At 37.5% G+C, this 26,304-nt stretch overlaps 1 protein-coding gene across 1 annotated transcript in view; it reads left to right on the top strand.

Moving 5' to 3' along the window:
* SYT9 (synaptotagmin 9) overlaps positions 1 to 26,304 on the top strand; it is a 63,999-nt gene that overhangs the window by 20,429 nt on the left and 17,266 nt on the right. Inside the window, exons 2-3 of the mRNA XM_035550219.1 lie at positions 11,356 to 11,707; positions 14,608 to 15,154. Of these exons, the coding sequence (XP_035406112.1) occupies positions 11,356 to 11,707; positions 14,608 to 15,154 (899 nt within the window). The remainder of the gene's footprint in view (positions 1 to 11,355; positions 11,708 to 14,607; positions 15,155 to 26,304) is intronic.

Genomic DNA, 26,304 nt, shown 5'->3' with positions numbered 1-26,304 from the left:
CATGCATTCTATAAGCTGAAAGAAATTCAATTACCTATTTCCATTTATTCTGTCTATTCTAATAAGGACATGTTAAAAACTGTACACATATGACTTCAGTGCAGCATTCAAAGTACATTCTTAGGACAGTCAAGAGGCTAATAAACTACAAACTTCTTTCATTTTTCAGTCTAATTTATTTCCCACTTTTTTGTAGAACAGTCAGAATATAGAAATTGATTCATGAGTAAATGACATCAGTGATTCCCCTTGTTCTAGTTAATGTCAAAATCTCATTTTCATCTAATTTTGTACCAACAAGGGTTAAAGATTTCTTTTGGGGGCAAAAATGTATGATTTTTAGTGTGCAGTTCCTCTTTGACTGGAATGACTGTCAAATTCATTTTATGTTTTCCTGATATTTGCATCTTTTGAGCTCTTATTATTGCTTCATAAATAAATTTAAGAATATTGTATAGTTGTAGATTTTTCTTAAGTGCTTAAGATTTTCATTCCATTACAAAACAAGGAATTATTAAGTTGAAAAACTGAAAAAAAATAATCAACTATTTTCCTCAATAAAATGATACAGGAGAGCACCTAAATAACATATTTTGGTATTATATGAAAGAACAATCATAAGAGAAGGTCCTCCAAAAGTAACACAGTAAAATATCACTTCAGTATTTAATGAGCAAACTGTTTTCTTTCTTATGTTAAGAATCCATTGTAAATAACAAAAACTAGCTTTAAAATACAGATTTAAAATAGGGTTGTTTATATTAGAGAAGATTCGAATCAGCCCAATGTCTAATAAACTTCTTCCCTGAAAAAATACCTGAGCCAACAGCTCTAGCACTAGCCTTAGGTTGAGAAGCAGTATACCCACAGCATAACTCTGAACTGCTTTGAATAAGCTCTGTAACTGTACTGATTCCAGAAGCATGATAAACTTATTTAGCAGTACTGCCTTTTTCTACATTGTATGGCTTTGCATGGTTCGTAAAAACCGAAGATCTCTTTTCCTGATAGTCTGGTTACTGGAGTTTATATCCAGTATACGTGGTGTGGAGTGCCAAAATAAAGGTTGTTATAATTGTCCTCCAGAAAGCTTACTATTGCAAAGCTCTGAAGTCTTTGGGAATTCAGGACAAAGATCTGGAGCAGGGGCATTTTAGTGAGACAGTTCTTGCTCTCTGAACACACTGCTTTCAAAAAGAAGTATGTTCTATTCTTCCAGAGTTTAATCAAGCTTCAGAAAGATAAGATAAATGAATGGTACTTAGAGAAGTTTTGTATTTCCGCCTTTCATAACCAGAACTGTGGGGTCATCGATGCCTTCAGAAGAATCATACTGACAAAGCAGAACAGCTCTTTCCCAATTCATACTAACTGCAAACTAACTGGTAATCATAGTATCTGCAAACTGATAAAGTTTTTGATAAATGACAGTTTGCCTGGGGGGAGAGGATGCTGAGTTCAGGAGGGCAGTGAACATGCATTCCCACTGGCACAGAGCAGCAACCAGCTTAGACACACCTGAGCTCTTTCTCACAGGGAGAGTGGAGAGAATAGCAGGACACAGTAGGGGATAACAGATAAGAAGTAGGGGGACAATAGAAAAAAATATCTTAAACTTGGACTGACCGCATTAGTGCTCTTCTCTGCCACTGTGGAATCAAATAGGTTCCCATAAACCACTGATGTCTAACATCTATGCAATCCTGACTTATTTACCAGTGGGAATGAGAAGGAGCACTAAAAGTGAAACACAGGTTGCATCTGGGAAGTAACTACCTCCAGAACTTTCTCTGAGCTGCAGTAGACCTTTTTTCCTCTGATCCATTACCAAAATAAATAAATGAATTGAAGGTCACTGTAAAGCACCGTTCTGTGCTAAATGGAAGAAATGGAAGATGGAAAGGACAGCAGCACACAAATGAGCTTTAGTATGAGTCAAACAGCAGCAACTCACAATTGGTAAGTGTTTAAAAAGCAGTACCTTACTATATCTCAGCAGGTGGTACACATCTTGCAGCTAAGGAGTGTCTAGGTTAGTCTGCATGGGACATAGCAGTAGTGGTTCAGGAGTTTTCTTGAGCTGAGACCTGGGGCAAATACAGAATACAGGTATAATTACAGTCTGCACTTTTTTTTTTTTTAAATCTTTTTATCAGTAGAAAGCCTGAAGTGGCCACTATCAATGAAATTCCTACAGGACTTGTACTATTTAAGGTGTCAGAATACAGTCAGTTGGAGCAACAGGTTCTTTTTGAAGAAATGAAGAAATTTCAGATCTTGGGTAAGCTGAACCAGTGTCAGGGAGATGTGTGTTTCACACTCAGGTATGGAAAGAAGCAAGAATATAGTTTCTGGTGATATCCAGAATAGAATTTAACCTGTTTCCATTTTATTCTGCAGCTGTCTGTTAGAAAGATGTTATTCTAGCTGTGTCGGATAAGTACATTTACAGTTACCAGAAAGATGTCTGTACACAAATAAAGAAATTATTTTCCCCCATTAAAATAAATGGGTTTTGGTGTTATCCAAATGATGACTTTTAAAATGACTCTTCAGAGAGACATTAAAAAAAAAAAAAAAAAGCATGCCACAGCATTATCATCTTCTTGAGTACCATGAACAAAACATCATCAGTGTTGCAAGTCATGGGCCAAAAAATTCTCCTGTGTGCATAAACGTAACTTTCAGAGATTATGAATGACATGCACACAAAGCAGCACACAACTCTGCATGTGCATGAATGTCCTGCAGATATATAAGGTCCCTAAGCTGTCAAGACAGAAAATGTGAAAAAAAACAATAGCTTGCAGATTTCTCTTAAAACTCTCTTAAATGATTTTTTTCTCTTAAAAATCCAGATTTGCATTTCTTTTCAAATTTGTATCGTATTTGAAATTACTAGAGGAATATATTTATTTTCAGTGGACCTTCTTGTCATCAAGCAAGAGGGCAGGAGGTGTACTGTTAGTTGACAAATAGTAATGATGAACACATTTTGCATCAAATTGGTACTCTGAAGATTTTGACAAGAAAGGTGTCAGAAGAGACCTTATGTTAATCAATCCTGGATGTCCACACTCCTGGGAGTACTCTAAGCCTGCATCTAGCTGCTACTCAAGCTCAGGGTGCACAGGAGATTTCTTTTTGTATTTCTGAGGTCACTGTGTGTCATCAGTGATGACCTTTTCCTACCTGAATGACCACTGAGAACAGTTTGCATTTAGTAGATTTTTCTCACACAACTCATCACAACTCAGTCAAAAAGGAGCAAGGTCACAGAAGAAAACTGTGGTTCCAATTTTACAGATCTGAGAGTCGTTGTCACCGTCAGTATCTATTTTACTCATCAGAATTTAGTAACTTTTTTCTTAAACACCAAAGCCCTAGAAGCAACATCATTTATTAACCTTATGCCAGTGGCTGCTTTCTATGAATTTAATATACACTTAACTTCAGAATCTTAGTTTTCCACTCATAGAGTGGATATGTGGATATACGTGGATATGAGTGGATATATCCACTCAGCTGATATATCTCATGCTTAGGATGGACGCGTGAGTGTATCAAAGGAGAGGGATGGAGTGAGGGAGAAAAGAAAGCAAAGGAGAAGCCTTTCTGCCTAAACTGGTGTGGTTGCCACCTGCCCAAGGCTGCAGTGTTTGAAAGAGTATGAAAAACTATGAACTGCTCCCCCTCATTACCCTTGAGGGAACAAGATCAAAACTTTTGGAATGCTTTTAAAACATTGTGTTAATTTTTTAATTGCTGAACATTTTTTAGGCACATTGAAGTAACACACTTTTTCACAGTGGTTGATAGTGGTAAATAGGGTTGAACATGCGGTCATGGCTATAAATGACTTTTTGTATAAAACATAAAAGCTTTTGATTCTTCCAGTAACCTTAGAATCTTGGGTGCTCAAAAGTGGATGTTTCCTTCTTTGTGCGAAAAGACTTACAGTGTTTCTTAAATATCTAAAATAAAATCACTTCCTGCTTTTCTTAGGGGTTAAATGCACTGTGAGTTCCCTTGCAGCTTTTGAAACCTCATGCAAAATTAATGCATTCTGTTAAGTTACAATCAACATTAATACCCTGAAATCCTGAAGCATTAGTATCTTGACCTTTATGTCAAGATGAATGAAAACCAAATTAACTTCTGACTGATCAGTCCTTTCTGAACGATTGTGTTTGTTAAGCAATGTCCCCCTTTTCACATGCAGGTGTGAGGGCAAAAACAAGCTGTTTATCCATGAAAGCTGAAACATCTTAATCTTGACATCTGCCAGAATGTCTAGCCTTAATGAGCTAGTTATTGATACTGTTCTTGGGCATTTATATATTATCCTAATCTGTTTTTTTCTAGAGAAAACAGCAATGGGTATTTTTGGCAGGAAGGCACAAGGGACGGACAGGGTTAACAATATGTAAGATTATATCTAGCTGCTATCTTTGTCCTTTGTCCCCCATCTGTCCCCTCAAAAGATTTGTTTTCCCCCTGAATCCAATGAGTTCTCAGTAACATCTGACCTTTCAGAGTAACTGATTCATTTACCGTGCCCCTTTGGTTCTGTGGTATGGCCACATTTCTCCAGGTATAACTCTGCCCAGTTTTAGTCAAGGAACTTAGGGGCATGTTAATATATTCATCTTCAACAGTCCCTGGCAACAGTTCACATCACCTCTGTGAGCTCACACTGATGTCTAGAACTCAGAGAGCAGCAATCCTATGGTTACTTCACTGATAGGACAGTAAACGAATGCTGAAACACACTGTTCTGATTTTTTATTTTCCCAATGTTATTTTTGTTTTTAGCTATTGCAACTTTTAGAAATGTTTAGATCAGCAGCAGTAGAGAGAGTAAAGCCCAAGTTCATCCATATAGCCAGCTATAGTACAGAACAAGCTGCCTGCCAGCGTACTGATCAGCAAGAAATCCTCATGTTTGGGCACCTCCTGCATGATCGGAGTAAGAATATTGACAATCCTCAGAAAGTAACTGTGGGGCAGGAAGATCACCACCATCCCTTACCAATGTCAAAACTTCAATGAGTTCATTTCTATAACCCAGTGCATAGTTTGGGTATGCTCGCTGGGACAGCAGGCTTATACTCCAGTGCTTTACTCTCTGTAACAAATACTGATCAGCGTGGGCCAATAATCCAGGACGGGTGGGTATCTCTCACTACTGCACTGTATGATATTTGTTTTGTTAATCATAATTACAGTATATCAGATTTCCTCTCCATAAAACTAGTTAAAGGCAAGAAGAAAAAGCCCTTAAGTTGTGCAGTTTCAATTTTACATTCACAACTGAGTAACTACAACATGAAATTGTCTACTTCATAAGAAAACTTCAGAGTTGTTTCTACTAATTCCTTTTTACAGATTTCTTTTAATATAAAGAATGTCTTGCATGAATGTACAATTACACTCAGTGAAGCAGAAATACAGATATGTTCAGTTCTTACTCAAAGCATGCATTCTTAACTATATGCTTTGGAGAAAAGAAAAATAAATAAAAATTAAAAAAAAATATATTGAGATTTTCTTTGAATTCATGAAAATTAGGAAAGCTTCTAAGAGCATCTCAACATTAAAGTGATCACTTCCTAGGAATGAAGAAACAGAAGAGCAGCCTGAATGATAAGTGTTGTTCAAATCTGCTTCTTAATCCTATTCTCTTTGGCCGTTACATTTTACAAGCTGTTTCACTTTAGATTTTTCTCGTTTTTCTCCAGTCACTGCTCTTAATTTCTCTGTTTTCACATCTGTTCTACAGTTTTCTCTTAGAAAATTTGCTGTTTAGAAAGACAGGATTCCAGACAGACTGGATTTCCAGAATTATCCACTAGTAGCAGTCTGTAGACACCCTAAATTTGTTTCTTTTGTTCTCTGGAAATGAAGAGGAGTAAGGACTGAAAATTAATATATTCTGTATATTCCTAATAATAAATTGATAGGAAACTTGATCTAATAGTAAATTACTGATTCACTATTTTTCCAAGTAGTAAATATCCCAGTTGATAAAATTATCATCATCTCCTAATATATATGGATCAGGCCCAAAAGCTTCACTGTATGAAATGGGTATCCTAAGTTTACAAAGAACAACAGATACAATACATTCACCGTGATACTCTGAAATGTTTTTTAAAAAGCCAGTGTGAACATTTCAGTGCATCTGGCTCTTCATCTGAGAGGGATAAATGCTCTCAAAGCTGTATTTATTCCCCTTTATGCCAACAACTTCCTGCTAAAAGATAAATCAGACTAAATAATCAGCTAAAGATGCTAGTGGTTTGTGATAGTTTACTTTTCAGGGAGAATAGTGTGCAACAAGTCCAGGACAGTCACTTGACACAAAGTCCTGGCCAGAGCAGCTTGGAGTATTTTGAACTATCTTTCCATTCTACATATTACGTAAAGATGAGAGTGCAGTTATTCAGGAAAAAAATAAGGACCATCCAAACTTAAAACCAGCTATAAACATCTCATTAGATTCACGAAGGTCAAGATAAGTAATGTTTCCTCTTTACCCATATCAAGCTCTGCAGACAGCTTTCCTGAAATCCATTGTGAAGTGTCAACACTTCTGGCAACCTTTTTATGATCTGCCAGTGTACAGAAATGATGTGAATTTTGGCACTTCCTTAAATGCAAAGTGAGGATTGTAAATATTGAACCACTGTGATGTGCCAAACTCCCATAATATAGGCTTAGAGTAGTTGATTCTGAAAAGGAAAGTTAACAAAATAGTTGACTTTATTTTCATTCTGAGTAATCTGATTTTAAAGAAAAGTGTGCACTTTTATTTTACATAAATTACTCAGAAAAGTAATATTCTCCTCTTATACTTTATATATTTATTTCCTACCTCCCCCCCCCCCAAAAAAAAAAAAAGTAAGGTTCAAAAATAGACAGACTTTTTTTTAGCTTATTCCAAATTAGAGAGGCTAATGGTTTCCACTGTGGATGAGAAAATGCAAGGGACAAGTAGTCAAAGATGAAATGGTATATGAAATTCAGTGTTTCCTATACAAAAGAAAATGGATGCTAGAAAAAAATTTACGTACATATCTTGTTCTACAACTACCTAAGCCACTCAAACTCCTATTCGTCATTATGGCTAGTTCTGTGAAAATACAATCATATTATTTAATTCCACAAATTTTTCCAGGAAGAAAAAAAAAAAGTCATTTAATGAGGCACTTGGTAAGTACTTTTTTTTCCCCTTGGAAAGATTGTGACCCAAGGGCGATCAGAGTTCAAAGGAATTTGTTAAAAAATTGCAGAAACTGTTGCTACTTCTTTTTGTGTTTGTATTGTTAACACATCTCCATAACTTTTTTTTTTGAGCACTTCACACAATATTACTGTACAGTTTTATACAAGTGGGAAATGAAATGCTTGTGTGTCATTTCTTTTAGCGTTCTCAAATGGTTCTTTAGTATTTATTGCAACTTGTTGGTCTTTCAAGGACTATAATGGAATTTTAAGCTTATTGGTATGGTTTAAATAAGCTGTTTGCTCGTCTTATGTAACCTGGGTACTTCCTGCTTCTGGCTAAGGCAGAAATAAATGGCAATTTCACTTTATTATTATTCATAGGGGCATAACAGTCAAGATTAATGTGTGCTCTAACGATTTATTCATGAAAATTTTCTGCAAATCCTGACATTTTCATAATTTTAACACATACAATTTGTCCAAAAATTCCTACTAGAAAACAGGGTTGTTCTTTATTCATTCTTCATCATTCATTTCTCTATTAAAACCTTTCGTTCTGCCAATAAGAGAACACATACAGTACTTTCCAAAAGTGACCAATCACTTTCTATGACTAGATAAGAAGTTAAATTCTTCCATAACCCCAGGCACTAATATTTTCTGTCTCCTAAAAGAACAGGATCAATAGTTGCAAATTATTAGTTAGCAACTCAGTTAACTTTCTAAATGATCCTACACGGGAAAGAAAAAAAGAAAAAAAAAAAAAAAGGTCTAAATGTATCGTATTATTTATTCCAAGCAAATAATTCATCTGATTCTATTTAACATATCCCAAGAAGTAGCAGAGAATGTGGTTGGGTAGAAATGTGCATTACAGTTCTTGACTGGAGTCATGGGAACTGGTACTGTCACAAAGTAAAACTACTCAGTTATTGCAATATGAAGGACTTAACAGGCCTGACAGTCATACGAATTTATAGTATAAACATATATACCTCATATATTTCTTTCCTACTCAGCAAATCACCAGCTTCCCGTTATAGCTAACAAGTTACAAGCATGTCTCAAATTTCAAATGGCTTTTAGAAAATCTTATATTCTTTCTCTCCAGCTACATTTTCTGTCCTGCAAATGTAGCACACAAGTTGATTCTGTACAATAAGATGAAATAGAGCCATTTAAGCCAACTCCATGCCATGTTCCACACAGAGTACTTAACAGTCCAGCTTGGCATCTTTAAAACTGGTGTCATCTCTTTTGTTTCTTTTTTTTTTTTTTCCCTCCCAGATTATTCTAATTACTTTTTGCTGGATATTACAAGACCAAATGTATATAGTAATTTTACATATCAACTGTGCAAAGTATGTATTCAGAGGGAATAAGAAAATAACCAAAAGCAGCAAGTTGGAGGCACAGGAACCTGGACAGAATTTACTATAGTTGTGTATACACAGTCATGACAAATTTTCTTTTCATTATGTCTTGTTTGTATTTTTGTTTCTTATAAAACAGAAGCTTTAGTTTTTACAGGAGGAACAACATAATATAATTCCTTTTTGGCAGATACTACCACTAGATATCAGAAAGAAAAATACAAGATACAACTCTGTCTTTAAGAATCACTGGAATGCTAACACCTGCAGCTCACTCGGCCAGCTATTAGATCAGTAAAGACATTTTTTGTCACTTACAAACTCTAGCAGATTATTATTATATGCCAGCTAAGTTGCCAAGGAGATTTGCATTAACACAGACCAAATATTTTAAGTGGAAAAGCTGCTGAAATGTGCCAGCCAGGTGGTCAATATCTGAAAATTACTGGCCAGTGAAAGGTTACAGCTTAGAGAACTGCCCTTTAGCTCCATGGTCTTTCATAGAAGGAAGACAGGTATGTGATTGTCCCTGTTCCACCCACAGAAATAAAAAATGCACACAAGAAATGGTTCCTAAGGATTCAGAAAGAAATAAAATCAAGATGATGAAAAATTGTCGCTTCTTACTCAGCAGCTTGGCCAGTTACCTAAGCTGTTTATTGCCCAGCTTCTGCGAAAGTCATGAGATGAGGGTTCTTGGTGTTACATTATTAAATGCAGGTGTATATTACTGAAGTTTTTCAAACTCTCCAAATTAAATGTAGTTCATATTGCTATTATGTATTTTTTCCTCATGAAAGCAGTTCTTTAGATGACTGTGTCCTCTGCTAAAGTCATCCTCAAGGTAGGGAACTGCTAGTCTGCCTTTCACATTGTTTCTCACCTTCACACATCCTTGGCACTGAGCAGGTTGTAGATTTCAGTTCTCACCTTGTAATCTTCTGGCTGGTTCTGGCAACTCCCAATTTCTCATTTCCTTCAATGCTGGATCATTTACACAAATCAGTTCTTTGAAAAAGTGACCTTTTTGCAGACCTCTGATGTATTTCTTCCTTCTCCTCCAGAGAATCCAAGACAAATTGCTTTATTCTGAAGGTCCTCCATCACTACTGCATCCCAGTTCATCGGCTTTGTAATCATATGGAAAGGTTGTCTGCCTTCACTGCCAGACGTGTTTACCAATAAATATTTCAAAAATATCACGAACCACCATTCTTTCTTCCACATTGCCTTTTATGCATGGGAGGAATTTCTTTAATTAATTTCAGCTCTGAAACTCTTTGCTATAATTCCAGGCAGGTGCTGTACTGTTCCTACTGTTAATGAGTTTTGCCTTCATATAACTGGGAGAAGGACAGAAAGGGCCATGCTGGCTAAAATTGTTTAAAATTGGTTTTCAGCATGCAAAATAAACTGGACAGCTCCTGTGTGAAACTGATTGTAGTGTCACTCCCTGCTCCGTGGAAATTTAATCTGTCTGGCGAGTCAGAATGAAACTCACAGCAGGGGCTAAAGCTATTGACTTTTCCACTTTTTTTTTTTTTAAATATTCTTTGTTCAGATTGACTGAGGCTGTTTCACCTGAATTGTCATTCTCAAATAATTGTCCTGCTAGGAGCAACCATTCAACCTCATGCCACCCTTTTAAAATCTAGGCTAGCTCTTGACATTCTCAACCTACAAGCACTGTGAAAAATTGCTTCGATAAGGTTGTTTATAATTTGAGGCAGTAAAACAGAATTCTTACTAATTGTGTTTCAGGCATGATCAATTATGTAATCCACAGAGAAACTAATTTCAAAAACACTGTAACCATAAAAACAGCTGTTCCACTGAGTCATTTTCCCAATGTGCAACTTAAAACAAAGCAAAACAGAGAAAAGCCTTTCCTAGTTGCAACTTATTTGTGTTGATATGATTATGGTGTAGGATAATGCTAAGAAAGGGGAGGGGGGAGGGGGAAGAAAGAAAAAGTCACCTCTACACTCCTTTTATATCAGAAGTTCAGCAACAGAACAAAGAGCCTTTGGAGTTGAAAGAAAATAAAAAATAGATATCTCAGTTTTGAAAAGAGATTAGTACCCTAAACTAAATGATGAACAGCAGGACATGTACTGATAGTCAAAAATAATCTGTGAAGGTAAGAATGAGTCTAAGATTAGAAAGAAAAGAATTAAACTAATAAAACAAAATACTTCAGTTAAAGACCTAAAAAAAATTCATATCACATATGTACGTGCATACAAGCAAATGTTTATAGTTATGTAAGTATAATACAGCCTCTAAAAGAGATGGTAGTAAGATCTCATAAAGAAGATGAAGGGAATTTCACTATTCAAAAGGAAAATAAAGAAAAAAAAAGTACTGCAGGCATTGCTCTTTCACCAGTAGAAAGTAAAGTGACAAAGCAGGCAGCCTTTTTCATACTTAGAAAGACCCTTCATCTCACCTGGCTTTTGGAGGGAAAATATAAACTAAGTTCTATCAAAATGAACCTTACACTGAAGTCCAAACAAGGTTGGTTAGTTTTTTGTTCATTTGTTTGTTTGTTTTCCCCTTGGGGGAAAAGATTTTAAAAAGAATAGAACATTTAATGTGCTCCTATTATATGACTGTTGCAGGGACCAGAATTTAATTTCTGTAGATCTGCTACCTAGAGATGTTTACTTCCCATATTGTATGCCTTGGAGATGCAGAGTTGCAAACAGAAAATACTACAGATCTGACATGCATGTGTTTTTCTTGTTTGCAGATATCTCAGTAAGCTTGCTCTCCTTAGTTGTCACAGCCTGTGGTCTTGCTCTCTTTGGTGTGTCCCTGTTCGTGTCCTGGAAGCTTTGTTGGATCCCTTGGCGAGAGCGTGGCCTGCCATTTGGGAACAAAGACAACAAACAGGAATCCCTGAACTACACAGATACAGAGACCAATGACCATGAATACAGTGAAGATTTTCTGGGTCAGCCGACAACCTATCCAGAGTCCTCCATGAAGATCAGCCACACCTCCCCTGATATTCCGTTAGATGCTCAAACTGGAACAAAGGAGAACTGCGTACACAATGCGCGAATGCATCGTCAGATCACTGAACCAACCTCTTCTGCTCGGTCAGTAACTCCAATTTATCTCTGGTGTCAATCAATACAGATACAGCCCAAATAGTACAGCTTGATTATCTACTACACCACTGTATTACAAATGCATAATTTACTTGACACGTTCTTTTAAAAAATTACATAAAAGTTATTCAGGCACACAAACCTCTTAGATTAAAAGGACAGGATAACAATGGTATTCCAACTTTCTATCAACTACTAACTCATTTGTGCCTTTCCCCTCAGAAGTTGGACAAGCATGAACACCCTAGATCTAGCTTGTAAAGAATATCCATTTGTACTTAGCAGTGATACTGAGCACTCAGTAATATCTCCTCCAAGACTTTTAAAATAGCTAAAGAAGAAAAGTAGGGCAAGCTAATGAAATACTTTCAAGAATTAGAAATAGAATTAAAAATCATAGGTTTTAGCCACGATCATGACTGTGGGGGGAAAAGTGACTGAACAAGAGTCAATGAAGGCTCCAGAGGAACTGGAGAACCAGCACAAGAAGGAACAGGAAAGAAGGAGGGTGAGGGTGTGTTATGCTTCACCCAGTAAGAAAAAGGATCTGCCCATGAAGAGCCAGTGAGTAAATTCTTGAGTCAAAGCAGATGCGCTTTAGCTGGAGAAGGTACTGTCCTAGCCCAATTTTTACTTACTAAGCCTCTTTTCTTGTCATCTGAGAGGGCAAATTTAGCCAAGACTCTTGCCTGCAGGCACACCTGAACATGGGTAACACGAAAGCAGCTAGCAGCCAGTTCAGGAATTGCCAGTAGTCCAAAACATGTCTCAGAATTTGAGAAGCCTTCAAAACAGCATGAATGTTATGCAGCAAAAGCTCCAGGTGCCCTTTCTCTTTAGATTAGTGCAAGAATGGCCTGGGCTCATTTTGCTGTAGAAATCCAAGGGGAGCTCAAAGCCACAATTGTGAATACTCAAGCTCGACTCCTGCCACATGCAAGTTTGAATTCCAGCTCAAGACTTATATCCCAGAAGTACAGTAGTACAGGCTGGTGCTGCTCAGTTTTCAAAGCACTAGCAAATAAGCATGTTGTGAGATTCATTAAAAACAGAAAATTCATATCCAACATCTAACACCAAGAGCTCCTGTGTGTCTTTAGTATCACGAAATCATTGAGTCTGATGCAGGTTGTCTTCTACAACAGGGTGGCAGTTCTCATACGTAATCAAATGACAAATGCACAGCATCACTACAACACAGTCATCTCACAAGAAACAGTGGAAATCCCAATTTGTAAAAGAACGTGCCTCAGCATCGTCAGTGCATGGACCATGTCTTCACTCCTGTGACTCTCTGCAGTTCACTTTTCTGCCAGCTGTTCCCAGCCTGGCCCTCTCCAGCAGCAGTTATGCTGGCTCCCTGCCCACAAGAGCAGGACCTGCCTGGGTCCCACCCCAACACTATTCTGTTTGCTGCTGATGAGCTTTGCTCATTACCCCCCTCATTCATTACCCCATGCTGTTGCCCAGGTCTTCCCCAAAAGACTCTTCCACTGAGCAGGAGGGGCCTGTCTTCCTTGCACCTCACCCTTGGTTTGTTCACCTTCACCTCTGTGTCTGCTCCTTGCCTGTGTAACTGGGTGGCCACAGAGAGCAGGCACCTGCCCCTGCTCCAAGTCCTCGTTGACTTCAGCAAGGCAGAGCTGCCTCCCGTGTTCTTCTTTTTCATTCTTCCCCTGGATAGGCTGCACCTCCCACTGCTACAAGGAGCTTAATGGTTGAGCAATATAGATATTTTTTCTGTGACATGGTAATATTTGTCATGGAAATGACTAACAGAGAGCTATAAAATTATGTATTTGCTATACAACAAGAATGAAAAAAGGAGGGTAGTTTATGAGAGGCTGTTCCTTTTTAAAGCATGCATAAACACACATTTAAAGGGGAGGAATGAGCAATGGTACCAGAGTAACTACTGCTGATTACATTCAACATAAATAGCTTCGGACTAATCCTGTACTAGCATTTTCCATGTGCTCTTTTCACGTTCAGCCACCTCTCATGATACTCCAATACACTGAATGATTGCTGAATTCGAATAGGACAAAAAAAAAAAAGTAGAATCCAGCTCATAAGATTAGGATTTTACCTAATCCAACTTTCACATCCCACTACCCCTACAGGGATTGCAATTTGATTTCTGTTATCTCATGAAGTGGAAATTTCAATCACAATAACTCAGTGACTCCAGGTAATAAATCTCACTGGACTGAAGCTAAAACCAACTTTCTCTCCTTAGAGTAATGAAACTAAAGGAGCTTTTCAACCTAAGTACTGCGGAGCTCATTACATCAGTTACGAGTGGAAAAAAAAAAAAAAAAAAAAACAGAATGAAACAAAACAATTGATGGTGTGGTCAACCAACCATCTCAGATGAGAACAGTTCACTTGAAAATGAGGTAGTAGCACAGATCAATGAGTAACTGAAATGGAGAGATGTCAAAAAGTATCCTCTGTGTCCATCCTCATCTTAACACCAGAAATCAGCAAGCTCAACAGGTATAATAAGCCAGATCCTGTTGCCATTTACATAATGTAACTCATTTCATAAGCATTATGAATGTAAAGGAATCAGCTGAAAATGGTAAATGATAAGAACTGCTACAGTTCTTATCATATTACATTATACAATGTAATATAGCAGATTCTTTGGATTTGCAATGTCCATGAATTGAAATTTGTTACTTTCTTCAGCCAGCTTTGGAGAGTGCATACCACTAGCTTGAGACAATTATTAGTTAACATGCTTTATAACATTAGCAAGTACAAATCTGACCCTGTTGTACATTACAAAAACACATCAAATGAAAACAAGACTTTTGGTGTGTATGTACAGATTCTTATGGTCATCAACACAACCTATTTCAACTCTTTTATTTTCATTTAAGGCATAATTCAATCCGGAGACAGCTCAACCTTTCCAACCCCGACTTCAACATCCAGCAGGTTCAGAAACAGGAGCAACTGACAGGAATTGGCCGCATTAAGCCAGAGCTATATAAACAAAGATCAGTGGACACAGATGATGGCCGGAGGAGTAATAGCAAGGCATGTGGAAAACTGAACTTTATTCTGAAATATGACTGTGATTTAGAGCAGCTGATAGTGAAGATACACAAGGCCATCAACCTGCCAGCAAAGGACTTCTCTGGAACTTCGGATCCATATGTGAAGATATATCTGCTTCCTGACAGGAAAACAAAACACCAGACTAAAGTGCATAGAAAAACCCTAAATCCAGTATTTGATGAAGTTTTTTTATTTACTGTCCCATACAATGATCTGAATGCACGGAAACTCCATTTCTCAGTGTATGACTTTGACAGATTCTCCAGGCATGACTTGATTGGCCAAGTGATAGTGGATAATTTTTTAGATTTGGCAGATTTTCCCAGGGAATGTAATATTTGGAAGGATATTGAATATGTCACCAATGTAAGTACTATCATTTTTCTTTTTGAAATGCTTTGTTTCTGATTTTATTTCCTTAATTATAACTATAATTCTCTCATACATTTATGAAGGAAAATACTCTATTTTCTCTCTTTCTCAAAATTAGATCTTAATCCAAGGAAACTGACAGTACATTTCAGTCTTCATTTCTTGTCCTTTGTATATATTAAAAAATGTCTTATGTAAGAGGTACTGGGTTTAATAATTCCCCCAATGATAGAAAAGCTACAGAACACCCTCCTCTAAATCTCAATCTAAAAATTACTTACGGAAATACTACTTAAGGAATTACTTAAGGAAATACTACTAAGGAAATACTACTAAGGAAATATTACTGCTCTTACTTTGCTTGTCTTTCTGTGTTTTCCATTATTTGCCACAAATTACATCATAATAGTGAGCCAGAACCACAGATTCAAGATTTCTTGTGTAATGTTCTTCAATCCTTTACAGAGAGATTACATTACAAGATTACATTACAAAGATTACATTTTCCTAAAATGAGATGATGCCACATTTATAATCCAGGCAAGCAGAGTTCAGAAAACACTTTCCAAACCAAAAATGTTATTGGTCAGCCTAGAAAAACTTAAAATTATAACCACCACCTCAGCACATGTTCCATGAAAGAAACAAAACATACTGAATTGGTTTAAGACTTTGATTGGCATAGATTTGTTACATAGGGAAATAGGAAATTTATAAAATATTTCTATATTCTGTCCCAAAGTCTCTGGTATCAAGTTCAATGCAGGAATCCCATTAGGAACTATGCAGAAAACCACAAAAATTTATATTGGAAAAGAAAGACCTTTATTCTTTTCCCAAAGCATGAGCCTACCTACTTGTAATGCTACTAGAAATTAATCATGCACACCCTATGGAGAACAGATGTTCAATGAGAAAGATACACTACAGAAATCCACAAAGATGAAGTTCCAAGTGTCAACAGTCACTAAATATTTCATTTAGTGCATCAAACCATACTCAAATGGAGCATGCATTTTAGAGTCAAATAAACCCAACATTATTAACAGTACGACTGAAGTGTAAATTTGTTAGACCTCAATTCAGGAAAGCATTTAAGTATAGGCTTAGTTGAATGTAAGAAACTGTAAAAAAGTTAAGAATCTCCTTACACAATTAGTTTCCTGAAATGAGATCCTCACCTTATAATTTTTCTATTCTTGCTGTCATCCCTAGTTGTGATGAGCTTACTCTTGTCTCAGCTGCAAATTTTGCCCATTCAGGGCAGGCGGTACACTTGAGAACACCAGTATATGCTGCCCTAATGAACTGTGGTCCTAGAAGGGCATTGCATGATGCAGTGGGACACTCCTGTTAACCTGATGTTGAAAGTTACAGCTTGTACTGACCATAGGTATATATATTTTTTCTGTTTAGTGCAGAGCTGCCCTCACACAGTACAGTGTACTCAGAAGTTAGAAAAAAATCCCCAAGCCCACTAGACGTGGAATCAAAGTAAGTTTAACTGTTTGACCTACAACAATTCTGTCATCCTCAGTTGACACATCCTTGTTTCTTACCTTGAAATAAAGCTTTTCCCCAGTGTTCTAGCAGTAACACAAGGGTTGCCTGGCAATGAAATCATCTTCGAAGCACAGGTGTTCATGAAACAAACGCCTTTCTGGAAGAAAGTAGGCAACTTGCATCAGAATTTTTGTTATGCCTACGCTGTAAGCAGAACTCATCAAGTGTTTGGCAAAGTTTTATACCTTTCTGGTCTGGTAGCATGCCGAATTACAGACCAAATGGATTAAATCTGGTTTTTGTTGTCGTTTGGAATTCCTTTTTGCAATTTGATACTGTCCTTGTTTTAAGGGGATTCTTTACAGTCTTCTTCCACAGCATCACACATCTTTGGGTGGAATGTGCTGTGCACCCACCACACAAACCTCTTTTACATTAGGAGGGAACTTCAGCAGCAGCTTTAACAGCTCCCTCGCTTGAGGGTAACAGGTGGGGGCATGGGCAGAGTGTCAGGGAAGGATAAGCCTGACTCTTCTATGAAGAGTTACCTCTCTTCAATCACAAGTGGAAAGAAAGAATCCATCAGAGCAAAATCACGGTCATTCCAAGTGAAGCCTGGCTTTGTTCAGCGTTAAGTGTCCCAGGCTCAACATTTCCATTTTATAGTCACCTGGAAGGTGAAGGCACCAGTAGAGTGACTTTGGTCTGTGGTGTTCCTTTTTCTGTGCTTTAACTCTGTGCAAAAGATTGGCTCTGGAATTTTTTTAATCACTTCTCCCTCCAAATTTCCAAAGAAATACGACCTGTAGTTTGTGTTGAGATTTTTTATAATTTCTGAAATTAAAGACTTCAGAACTGAAACGTGAGGCATTTATTAATTACTACTACTACTGATTCCTGTGGGAAGCAGAAGCCCGTTTACCCAAAAGGAACACAGGACCCAAAATCTAGACTTGTCACTGGGTTTTCAGCTCACAGAGACCTTTTGAAAGCAAATGACTCACAGTAGGAGGCACGATCCAATTTGGGCTAATCTGAGTTCCGGGATAACAGCATCAGATAAATGAAAGTATGGAGCACTCAGCTTACTCCTTAGCATTTCCCAAATGTCAAAGCTTTGAACCAAGTCAAAACTATGAGAAACCCTCTAAACGTTGCTTAAGAAACCAGGTTGCAGCACGTTTTCTTCTCTGTAGCTCAGATATCTCCAGAATGACAGCAGAAGCTGAATCCCACTGGCTACTCAGTGAAGCCGTTCAACAAAATAGAGCTGTGGCTGTGATACAGTCCTGGCCATGAGGCAAGTTTGTTATGCTGTCAAAGATTTCATTCATTTTGATTCCTTGTGCTTCTTGGTATACCAAAGAACCAGAGATCCCTAAGACCTTGTTTGCCATTATTCTCCATTTTATTATGCTCTCATCCAAGTTGACACACTGACAAAAAAGAAGGCATCAAATTCTTTTCTTGCCCTCCCAAATGGTCTATTTCCAGGGAGCGCTGCACACCATACCTCCAAGAAGTCAGCTTTACTACAAACGATGCCATTAAATTGGCCTGTTTTGCCACATGCTTCCTTCTGTTTTCTAATAACACTAGATGTCTTATTTATCCAAAACCAACAGTTTTGATCCGTTGGACTATAACTACTGCCACCCCAGTGCCTGACATTAGTTCATAACATGGGTGCGTGTCAGCATAAAAATGTTCCTTCGTGCTCAGAAACAATTTGCCTCCAAACACAAATCTCCAACGGCAAAGCGATTGTTCTTCTAATCCCAGCGCCTCTGAGCAGAAAAGCTCTCTCCTGTAACACTGACACTTTTTCCAACCAGAATGAAGCAGCAGTGGGCTGTTTAATGGAAGAAATAATTAAGCAGATCAACTTTAGATGAACACAAAGTGAACTAGATAAGCTTTTCATATAGCCACCAGACAAATGATGCTGTTTCAGGCTCAGGAAAAAAAAAAAAGAAAAAAAAAAAAAGGAGGTGCTCTTTACAGAACATGGGGACTAACACGTGCTTGTGAGACAGAGCTCCCCCTTTCAGGGTGGCATCCCACTTGGGGGAGCGTTTAGTTTTTCTGTTAGGCTGCAGATGCAAAATGAGCTAATATTATTCTGGTAGGATTACACTGTGGTTTTCTAAATGTAAAGGGAAGAATTATAAAGGCAGAGAAACTCGCATGGATGGCCTCAGATGTATAGGTGTAAGCTCTACAATATTTTAATACACGACTCACCTACTATGTGAGTAGGTTCATTGAATTCTGCGGGATTACTCTTTTGAGTAAGGATTCAGCCAGCACAGGAGGGGGTCCAATCCAGTTCCTAATTTGTAAGGGTGTAGACTGGGATATGACACAGTTAACATGCAGTAGCCTGAAGTTCTGGTGATTCAGAAGACACGTTTAAGCAGAAATGATCCAAAAAAAGAATTCTTAATTAGAAATTTATGTGGCTATCAGCAAATTGCTTTGAGATCCTTTGTCAATGAGAAGAGCTATATAAATGCAAATTTCTGTCATGGAATTCATTTTATTTATCCATTTTATTTAAAAAAATGAAACATTTTTATTGTGTTTTGGTACTAAATATGAAGGGCCAGATATATCCCTGTTGCAAGCTTTTGAAACTAATAGAGTTACAGCACAAATGAATCTGTCCCTGGATATCTATTATGTATTACTGAAAACAGAAAGTAATACAGTTTTAGCATAAGAAATATAGCTGTTGGGTTTTTTTGTTTGTTTGTTTGTTTTTAAATCTAATCCAAGCTCTGTGCCTTCCTCACACTTCCATAGCATCTATATTCCTGAATTATTTACAAGTGCAGTTCTGGTAATCTAAAAAGTTTTGCTTGTTTTTTAAAAGCTGTTCACTTATATTAATTGGCTCAAATCTATCCAATATAGCTATCAAGACGTTTTCTATATAAGAATGTTTTGTTGTAAGACCTTTCTAGGTTGGAGGGCTCAGATGCTTTGCTGGAATGGAGGGAAATACTTCAGATAATACTTTAATCAAAAAATATATAGATTTTGCCCATTTCAAGAATATGGTGGTTGGAATATAAAAGTTTAGTGGCATAGGGAGAAATAATGTTCTTCAAAAATCTAGCAAAACAAGAAAATGTATCCAAACTGATTGCAACGTTCCCTTTTGTAGTGGTTCTCAACTGTGGGCCAAAAAAGTGATCATTACTACTGCTTTTCTGTATTTATCTTACCCAGTTGGTAGCTTGTGTTACAAGTCTTCCACCTTAGCTGTAAGCAATTTCAAACATCTGAAGCAAGACGAGCCCAGCAAACAAGGACAAGAATATTCAAGGAAGACCCAAGAGGCAGCAAGGAACTAGGAAAACCTTCCCACTGCCATGTTGTGATGGCCAGATCCTGCAGAGCCTTCTACTCAGGAATCTCTCTGCTAAGTTTCAAGCTATGAAATGTGGAACATCTTCTTAATTCTTGCTGCAAGTGATACTACAACTGTGCTGTACTTTCAGAGAGACTCTCCAGAAATTCTAGACCCAATTTTAGGGCTTTTCTCGATTCAGTTCTAGAGATGATGCTAGACTGTATTCTAGAGGGGGTTGGGTTGTATGGATCTTGCAGTTGGCAACGACAGTTGAAATGCCCTGGGTAGGGATTAAGGAAAAGCAAATGCATGAGTGAACAGTTGGCTGAGGGGTTGGGCTCAGAGGGTTTTAGTAAATGGGGTTACATCAGACTGGTGGTAGAACACTAATGGTGTTATGCAGGGCTCCATTTGAGGGCCTGCAGAGTTCAAGAAGCATTTGGACAATGCTCTCAGACATCTGGTTGAATTTTTAGGTAGACCTGTGTGGAGTCAGGAGTTGGACTCAATGATCCTTGTGGGTCCCTTCCAACTCAGGATACTCTGTGATTCTTTTAGGATAGGTTACAAAAACATTTGTAATGTATTGTTTGGTAGTCTCTCAAACATATTCATTGTTTGGAGTATGTTTTTTTCTTGTTGTTTTGTTGTAATGTTCATAGACTAATGGCGTGTTTTGAAGAGAAAAAAGTTTTTAATATTTCTTTGATTGCCATCTTCAAACTCAAATGTGACCAAGTGAGAATATTTGGCTTTGGGGCAAAAGTCTTTGTCTTTTCCAGCCTTAACTATTCTATGAAAATAAAATCAACAACTACAAAGGACAGGTAGCTGTTAGTCCATTTCAGAAGAATGAGAACTTTCTCCTTCAGAAGATTCTCAGTAACCACTTCTATAACATTTTGTGGATCCAGAAAGAAAAATAACTGCTTGTTAAACACCTGGCAGCCATGGGGCACAGAGAAGGATTTCTGTGAACTAGACATCTAGCTCTGGTTCATAATGGTTTGTTTGGATTCTCAAAATGTTTGGCCTCCACCAGTCTCTAAGCAGGTGATCTCTCTAGAAAAGAAGAATATTTAAAGGTGGCCCCCACTTAGAGCAGGGTAATAATGAAAGTAAGAACAAAGAATGGAAACTTTCATTCTTAACTGGGTCAGCATTTAAAACAAAAGCAAAACAAACAGCAACCAAAAAAAAAAAAAAAAAAGAATTCAAGTGGTATCTTAGTACACATGATAGTGTTTTGACAAGGAGAGAATTAAAAAGTGGGATGGTCATAAGTATGTGAAATTTTCCATTCTGGAAGTGCTGATTGTTCCCTGCTGCTATTCTCAAGTTTGCCCAAGAAAGAAAGATTTGAGAATTTGTATTTTTAGGCATTTATGTTGTGTAACTGAGATGTAATTGGAATCATAACATCACCAGAAGGAAGTTCCAAGTTCCCTGTTTCAGAGATGTAAATGCCAACCACAGTATGTGTGTGGAAGAGAGGCAAAGAGAGAGACTAAATGATTTCAGTCAGTTGCTTATGGAAAGCATAATAAAAGTAAAATTTTGAAGCCGGACCAGGTTTTCTGCAGTCCAAAACTCTGTTCTGTCCTCACACTGAGAAAAAATTTCCCCAAAGGTTGCATCTCTCAGGACCACTCCTGCTAAGAGGCTATGTGCAATTTAATGTATGCCAAATACACATGCATACTGTTTACACCCCCAAAACTCAAGGAAAATAAACCTCTGTCTTTGAAAGAAGTAAATACTGTGGTAAACTCATGGGCAGCAAAACAGACACAGAGGACATGACTTGCTTGAGTCTGGGCACTACTTAATAGCAGAAATGAGACTGGGTTCAGAGTCTGCAGATTCCTGGCACCTATAGCACCGCTTATCTTCAGCAGTTTACACTCACTGCAGCTGGCAGTAAGTCAACTAAGTCCACCTACTCTGATTTTAAAAAATGTTTAGCTTGTCAAGATGTTTTAGCCAGTATTTCTAAAATTCCTCGTTTGGCAAATTGCTAGATTTTTAAAAAGTAATGACATTGAGCAAGATCTCAGGAAAGCACTTAAAATGTTTACAGTGTTTTTTTGCAGTCAACAGTTTGAGAAGGAACAGAAACAAACCAAATCTCTTGCTCTAGGTATGAATTCAAACCCAAAATGTTAGTGTTGAAGTGCTATATCTACTTTTTTTAGGACTGTAACAGTAAATGAGAAACACTAGATGACTTTTTTTTTTTTTCTTTAAATACAGAAGACCTATCCAAGCATTAATCTGGCACTCCATTTGCAGAAAATCAGTTAGTCTTTGGCATCAGGGAAGCAATCAGTGCAGAGGTGTACCCATTTCCTTGATGTGCAAATACAAGTCTTCTTGGAAGAGAAGAGTCTGGGTTTGCAGACCCAAATGTCTTGGCCACACTAAAGCATGTCAGAAGCTTAAGGAGCAGCAACAGTTATTGCATGCTTAGGCAAATTAAGGCAGCAGACACAAGCAGTAAGATTCACCACACTTAAATTTTAGATGGATTAAAAGTAATCAATAAAAACACACAACCAAAACCAAAAGCACTCAGAAAACTACAGTAAGCTTATTTACCTTAAAGAGGCAAATTAGTGGATATTCATCTTCTCATAAAGCACAAAGGTCACTCTTTATTTTCCCCCTTTTTTTTTTCCTTTTTTTTTTTTTTAATTTCTCACTACTGTGGATTACCACAGTAAGGATGAAAAAGAAATCAATTAGCTTTCAGCATCAGAGAACTGCTTTAGCCAGGGCTTTTCCTATGTTTTTGTTTGTTTGTAATAACTATATATTTAAATGGGTTCATTTTCATTATCAAAACTGGGTTTTTCCTTTTGTCTTTTTGGGTTTTCTTTTTTTTGACTGATGATTTTGTTAATCACTTGTAGGAGCAGATTTCCTAGAAATAACGTAAGTTTAAGTGATTAGAAAACAGCACTCAGCATGGCTAAAGAAAGGACAGATCAAGTTATTTACAGTTGTATGAAGTAGAGAAAATACTGACATGTATTTTCAGAAAATGTAAAGCCAATGGATGCCTAATCCTGTTTGAAGCAACTAGTGAACTGTGAGAATTATAATCAAGAAAACTTGGGAATGGTCCAAAGTCTGAAAAAAAAGTCAAATGTTTTGAAGAGCAATGGTCTGAGGTGCAGATAGGCTGGTCGCAAGTCAGCAGTACAAATACTGCAAGTGTGGCTCTCAATAATTAAGAATGGTGACAATCCAGTGTAAATGATTTCCTAACAGTCTTTTAGCTCCACAGGCATGGCCAGAAACAGGATGAATCTTATAATAACACTGAAGCCTCAGTTAACGTTTACCGGGCCTTTTGCACTAGTTTAAGGCCAAGTTAATTCAGAAAAATGTGTATATGTTTATGCACCACATGAAGCTTACCGAACCTGGGAACACAGACATCAGGGTTTCTCCACCAAACAAACAAACAGTAGAAATAGGACCATTTCAGTGAAAGAATTCTGGAGAGAAAAAATAATTTTAAACTCAGTAATTTGAGAAGTCAAACTTCAGAATAAGATGTTTTGATTTTGCATTTGGAATGCCTTTCTATTATTCAATATATTCAAATATTCAATATATTCAAATATTTTGAAAGTTGAAATAGGAAAAAAACCCTGCTTTTTTAAATCAAGGCAAAAATTTTCAAGTCAAGTTATATATTTCTGCTTCAAAATGGAAATAACATATATATAACTGAGTTTCCATTTCCTATGAAATGGAAATCCTGGTTTCTGCACCAATTCTTCCCCAACCCCACAATGCTGCATATTCTCGAGTCCCTCTCTCCTCTTCTGCCTTCACATTACATGTACCTCCTGCATCCCAGCCCCATGGCTGTGGTGTGAAGAACACTTTCCTCCATGTATTAGCCACATGCTAATTGGGTTAAACCCAATCCTAAATTCCTGTTTTTCTAGATTATTGCAAGAGTCTATAACCACCCATGTAGTATACATTCCCCTTTCTTCTCACCCTCCTCTGCCAATTCTTTTTATCCAGAAATCACTCTCTAAACAATACTCAGCCCTCGGTGAAGCAACTCACAATAACATACATCCTGCGTACAAAAGCAAACGCAAAATGTGATCCTGGCCAGCCAAGCCAGTCCTTCAATTATACCATGCAATTTTGTTAGTGGAAACAGCAAACAAAAGCAATGCTCTAGTATTTTACAGTTCATAGGCAGCATTTCTTCAAGATGAGCAAAGGGCATTCGCACAGCGGTAACTCTGAAACAGCTGTATTAACTGATCTTCACTGCAACCAGCCTGCACATAATTTGAGATTAGATTGAAACCATGGCCATTTTTTCTACAGGGTTATATAACTTTCAGCTTAAATATGTATTTAGCCAGGCAGGGAAAAAAATCATTTCAAACACACATTTAATTATTAAACAGTTTGGGGAATGCTTGCTTTGTCTTTTATTTATTTATTTGTTTGTTTGTTTGTTTGTTTTCTAGCAGAGGCCATGGAGAGTATTTAAATAGCTTGTAAATTCATCAAAATTTCTGCAAAATCCCACTAAGTTTAGTTTCAATATTTGGAGCCAAATTTGAAAGCATTCTTCATTCTGATCAGCACACACTGTACTTATGTGAAAAGCCTCAAGCCATTTTCAGTCTTTAAACCCCACAAGATATTAGAACCATGAGGTATATTTCTCCACCAAAAAGTATGTTTTAGAGTTGTACATCTTTCCTCTGCGTACAGTCTGTTTCTCCAGTTCTTATGGAAAAAAAAAATTTCATATATATGTCAGTCTGGTATTAAGCAATAGGTGGACATGTTGCATAACCTAAGGATTATGTGCAGCTGTGGTCCAAACTCTTACCAAGACACACAGTATATCTGTGCAGGTTAGTGCAGAGGGGAATAACCCCTAGGAATAATCCTGGCTATTTGGGAAGCACCTCTGGCACTAAATTACAGAGTTGCCGAAATTAGGAGAAGGCTACACCATTTGTTAAATAATTGTGCAAGGGCTCTCTTCAGACCTCCCCACTGACTTTGTGGGGGGAAAACGTCAGAAACTGCAGTGAGGTTTGAGCTGACTGGTGGAGCAGGGTATACTGCAGGAACACTCAACTGAAGTCTTTATCAGGAAACATGAAAAAAAAGAAAAAAACGGTAGCCCTGTACTATTACTTAAATAGACAATGTTATTAATAACAAATGTAAGAGATATGGAGTGGCACCAGGAGAAGAACTAGCTACAGATTAAGCCTGCATATTCCCAACCATGTGTTAAAGACTTTTGGTCAGGTACCACCCACCTATAGCTTTTCTAATCTAGGAGGCTTTTAGCAGCTGATCATGCAGTCTGAAAGAAATAAAAGATGAAACAATCAGATTGATGTAAATAAGAACAGAAACTTTAAAAGATACAATACATTTTGCTAAAATTTGCCTATACGGTCTGCAAGTATAATAGCAGCTGTCATTCCAGCCTGACTGTTGCTTCAAGGCCTCACAGATGTATGACAGCTTCTCCCTCTTCGACCCTGGCCCCTCAGAGCACGAGGGCTGCTTCTGAGGCTCTGTAGAGAACCTTGCTCAGATTACTACAAAGATGCACAGCTATGCTCTTCAATTCTTTCACTTTGTTAGAACAGACTACTTGACAGCCAAACTACCCAGGGAAAGAGGGACACAAAGGCATCCTTCTTTCAGTGAGATATTTTTCTGGGAGCAGAGCTAAAGAAAAAAAGGCAAAACTGAGATACCTACATCAAAAAGAGCCTTTTTCTATCAAGATTTATCAGTCCCATGGCCACTACCTTTTTACAGCAGAGATATTAACTCAATATTTTATTTAATTCTTCCTCATGCATATACATTTTTCTAAATAATCAGAAAGGAACAATTTATAAAGCATAGCTTTTCCACTGGCAACATCATTTTGTGCTTGCCTGCATAGGATCAAATTGCCGACACTCAAACCTCAGAATCCTGCCCTGGTTCTCACAAACACTGAATGGCAATTTACAATGCCAACTTAAACACTAGAGGCAGGGCTATATTAACTTCTGTAGTTAGACCTGCTGAAGGACACTGGGACTTCTCACGTGGGTAAATGACGCATATCGTCGCTTGTAGTGTCTGCGCCTTCCCACGGCTCCCTGGCAGAGCATCAGAGTGAGTACTGCACATGGTGTAGTCTGGTGAAGTGGCAGGCTCAAATAAAGACACTATGTTAATAACGTTTGTGGTAAAATGACATTTGAGATTCATATAG

The sequence above is a fragment of the Cygnus atratus genome, chromosome 5, assembly GCF_013377495.2.
Source record: "Cygnus atratus isolate AKBS03 ecotype Queensland, Australia chromosome 5, CAtr_DNAZoo_HiC_assembly, whole genome shotgun sequence".
Classification (NCBI taxonomy): Eukaryota; Metazoa; Chordata; class Aves; order Anseriformes; family Anatidae; genus Cygnus; species Cygnus atratus.
Note: the sequence above shows the minus strand (reverse complement) of the source record. Positions and strands in the feature narration are given on the sequence as shown.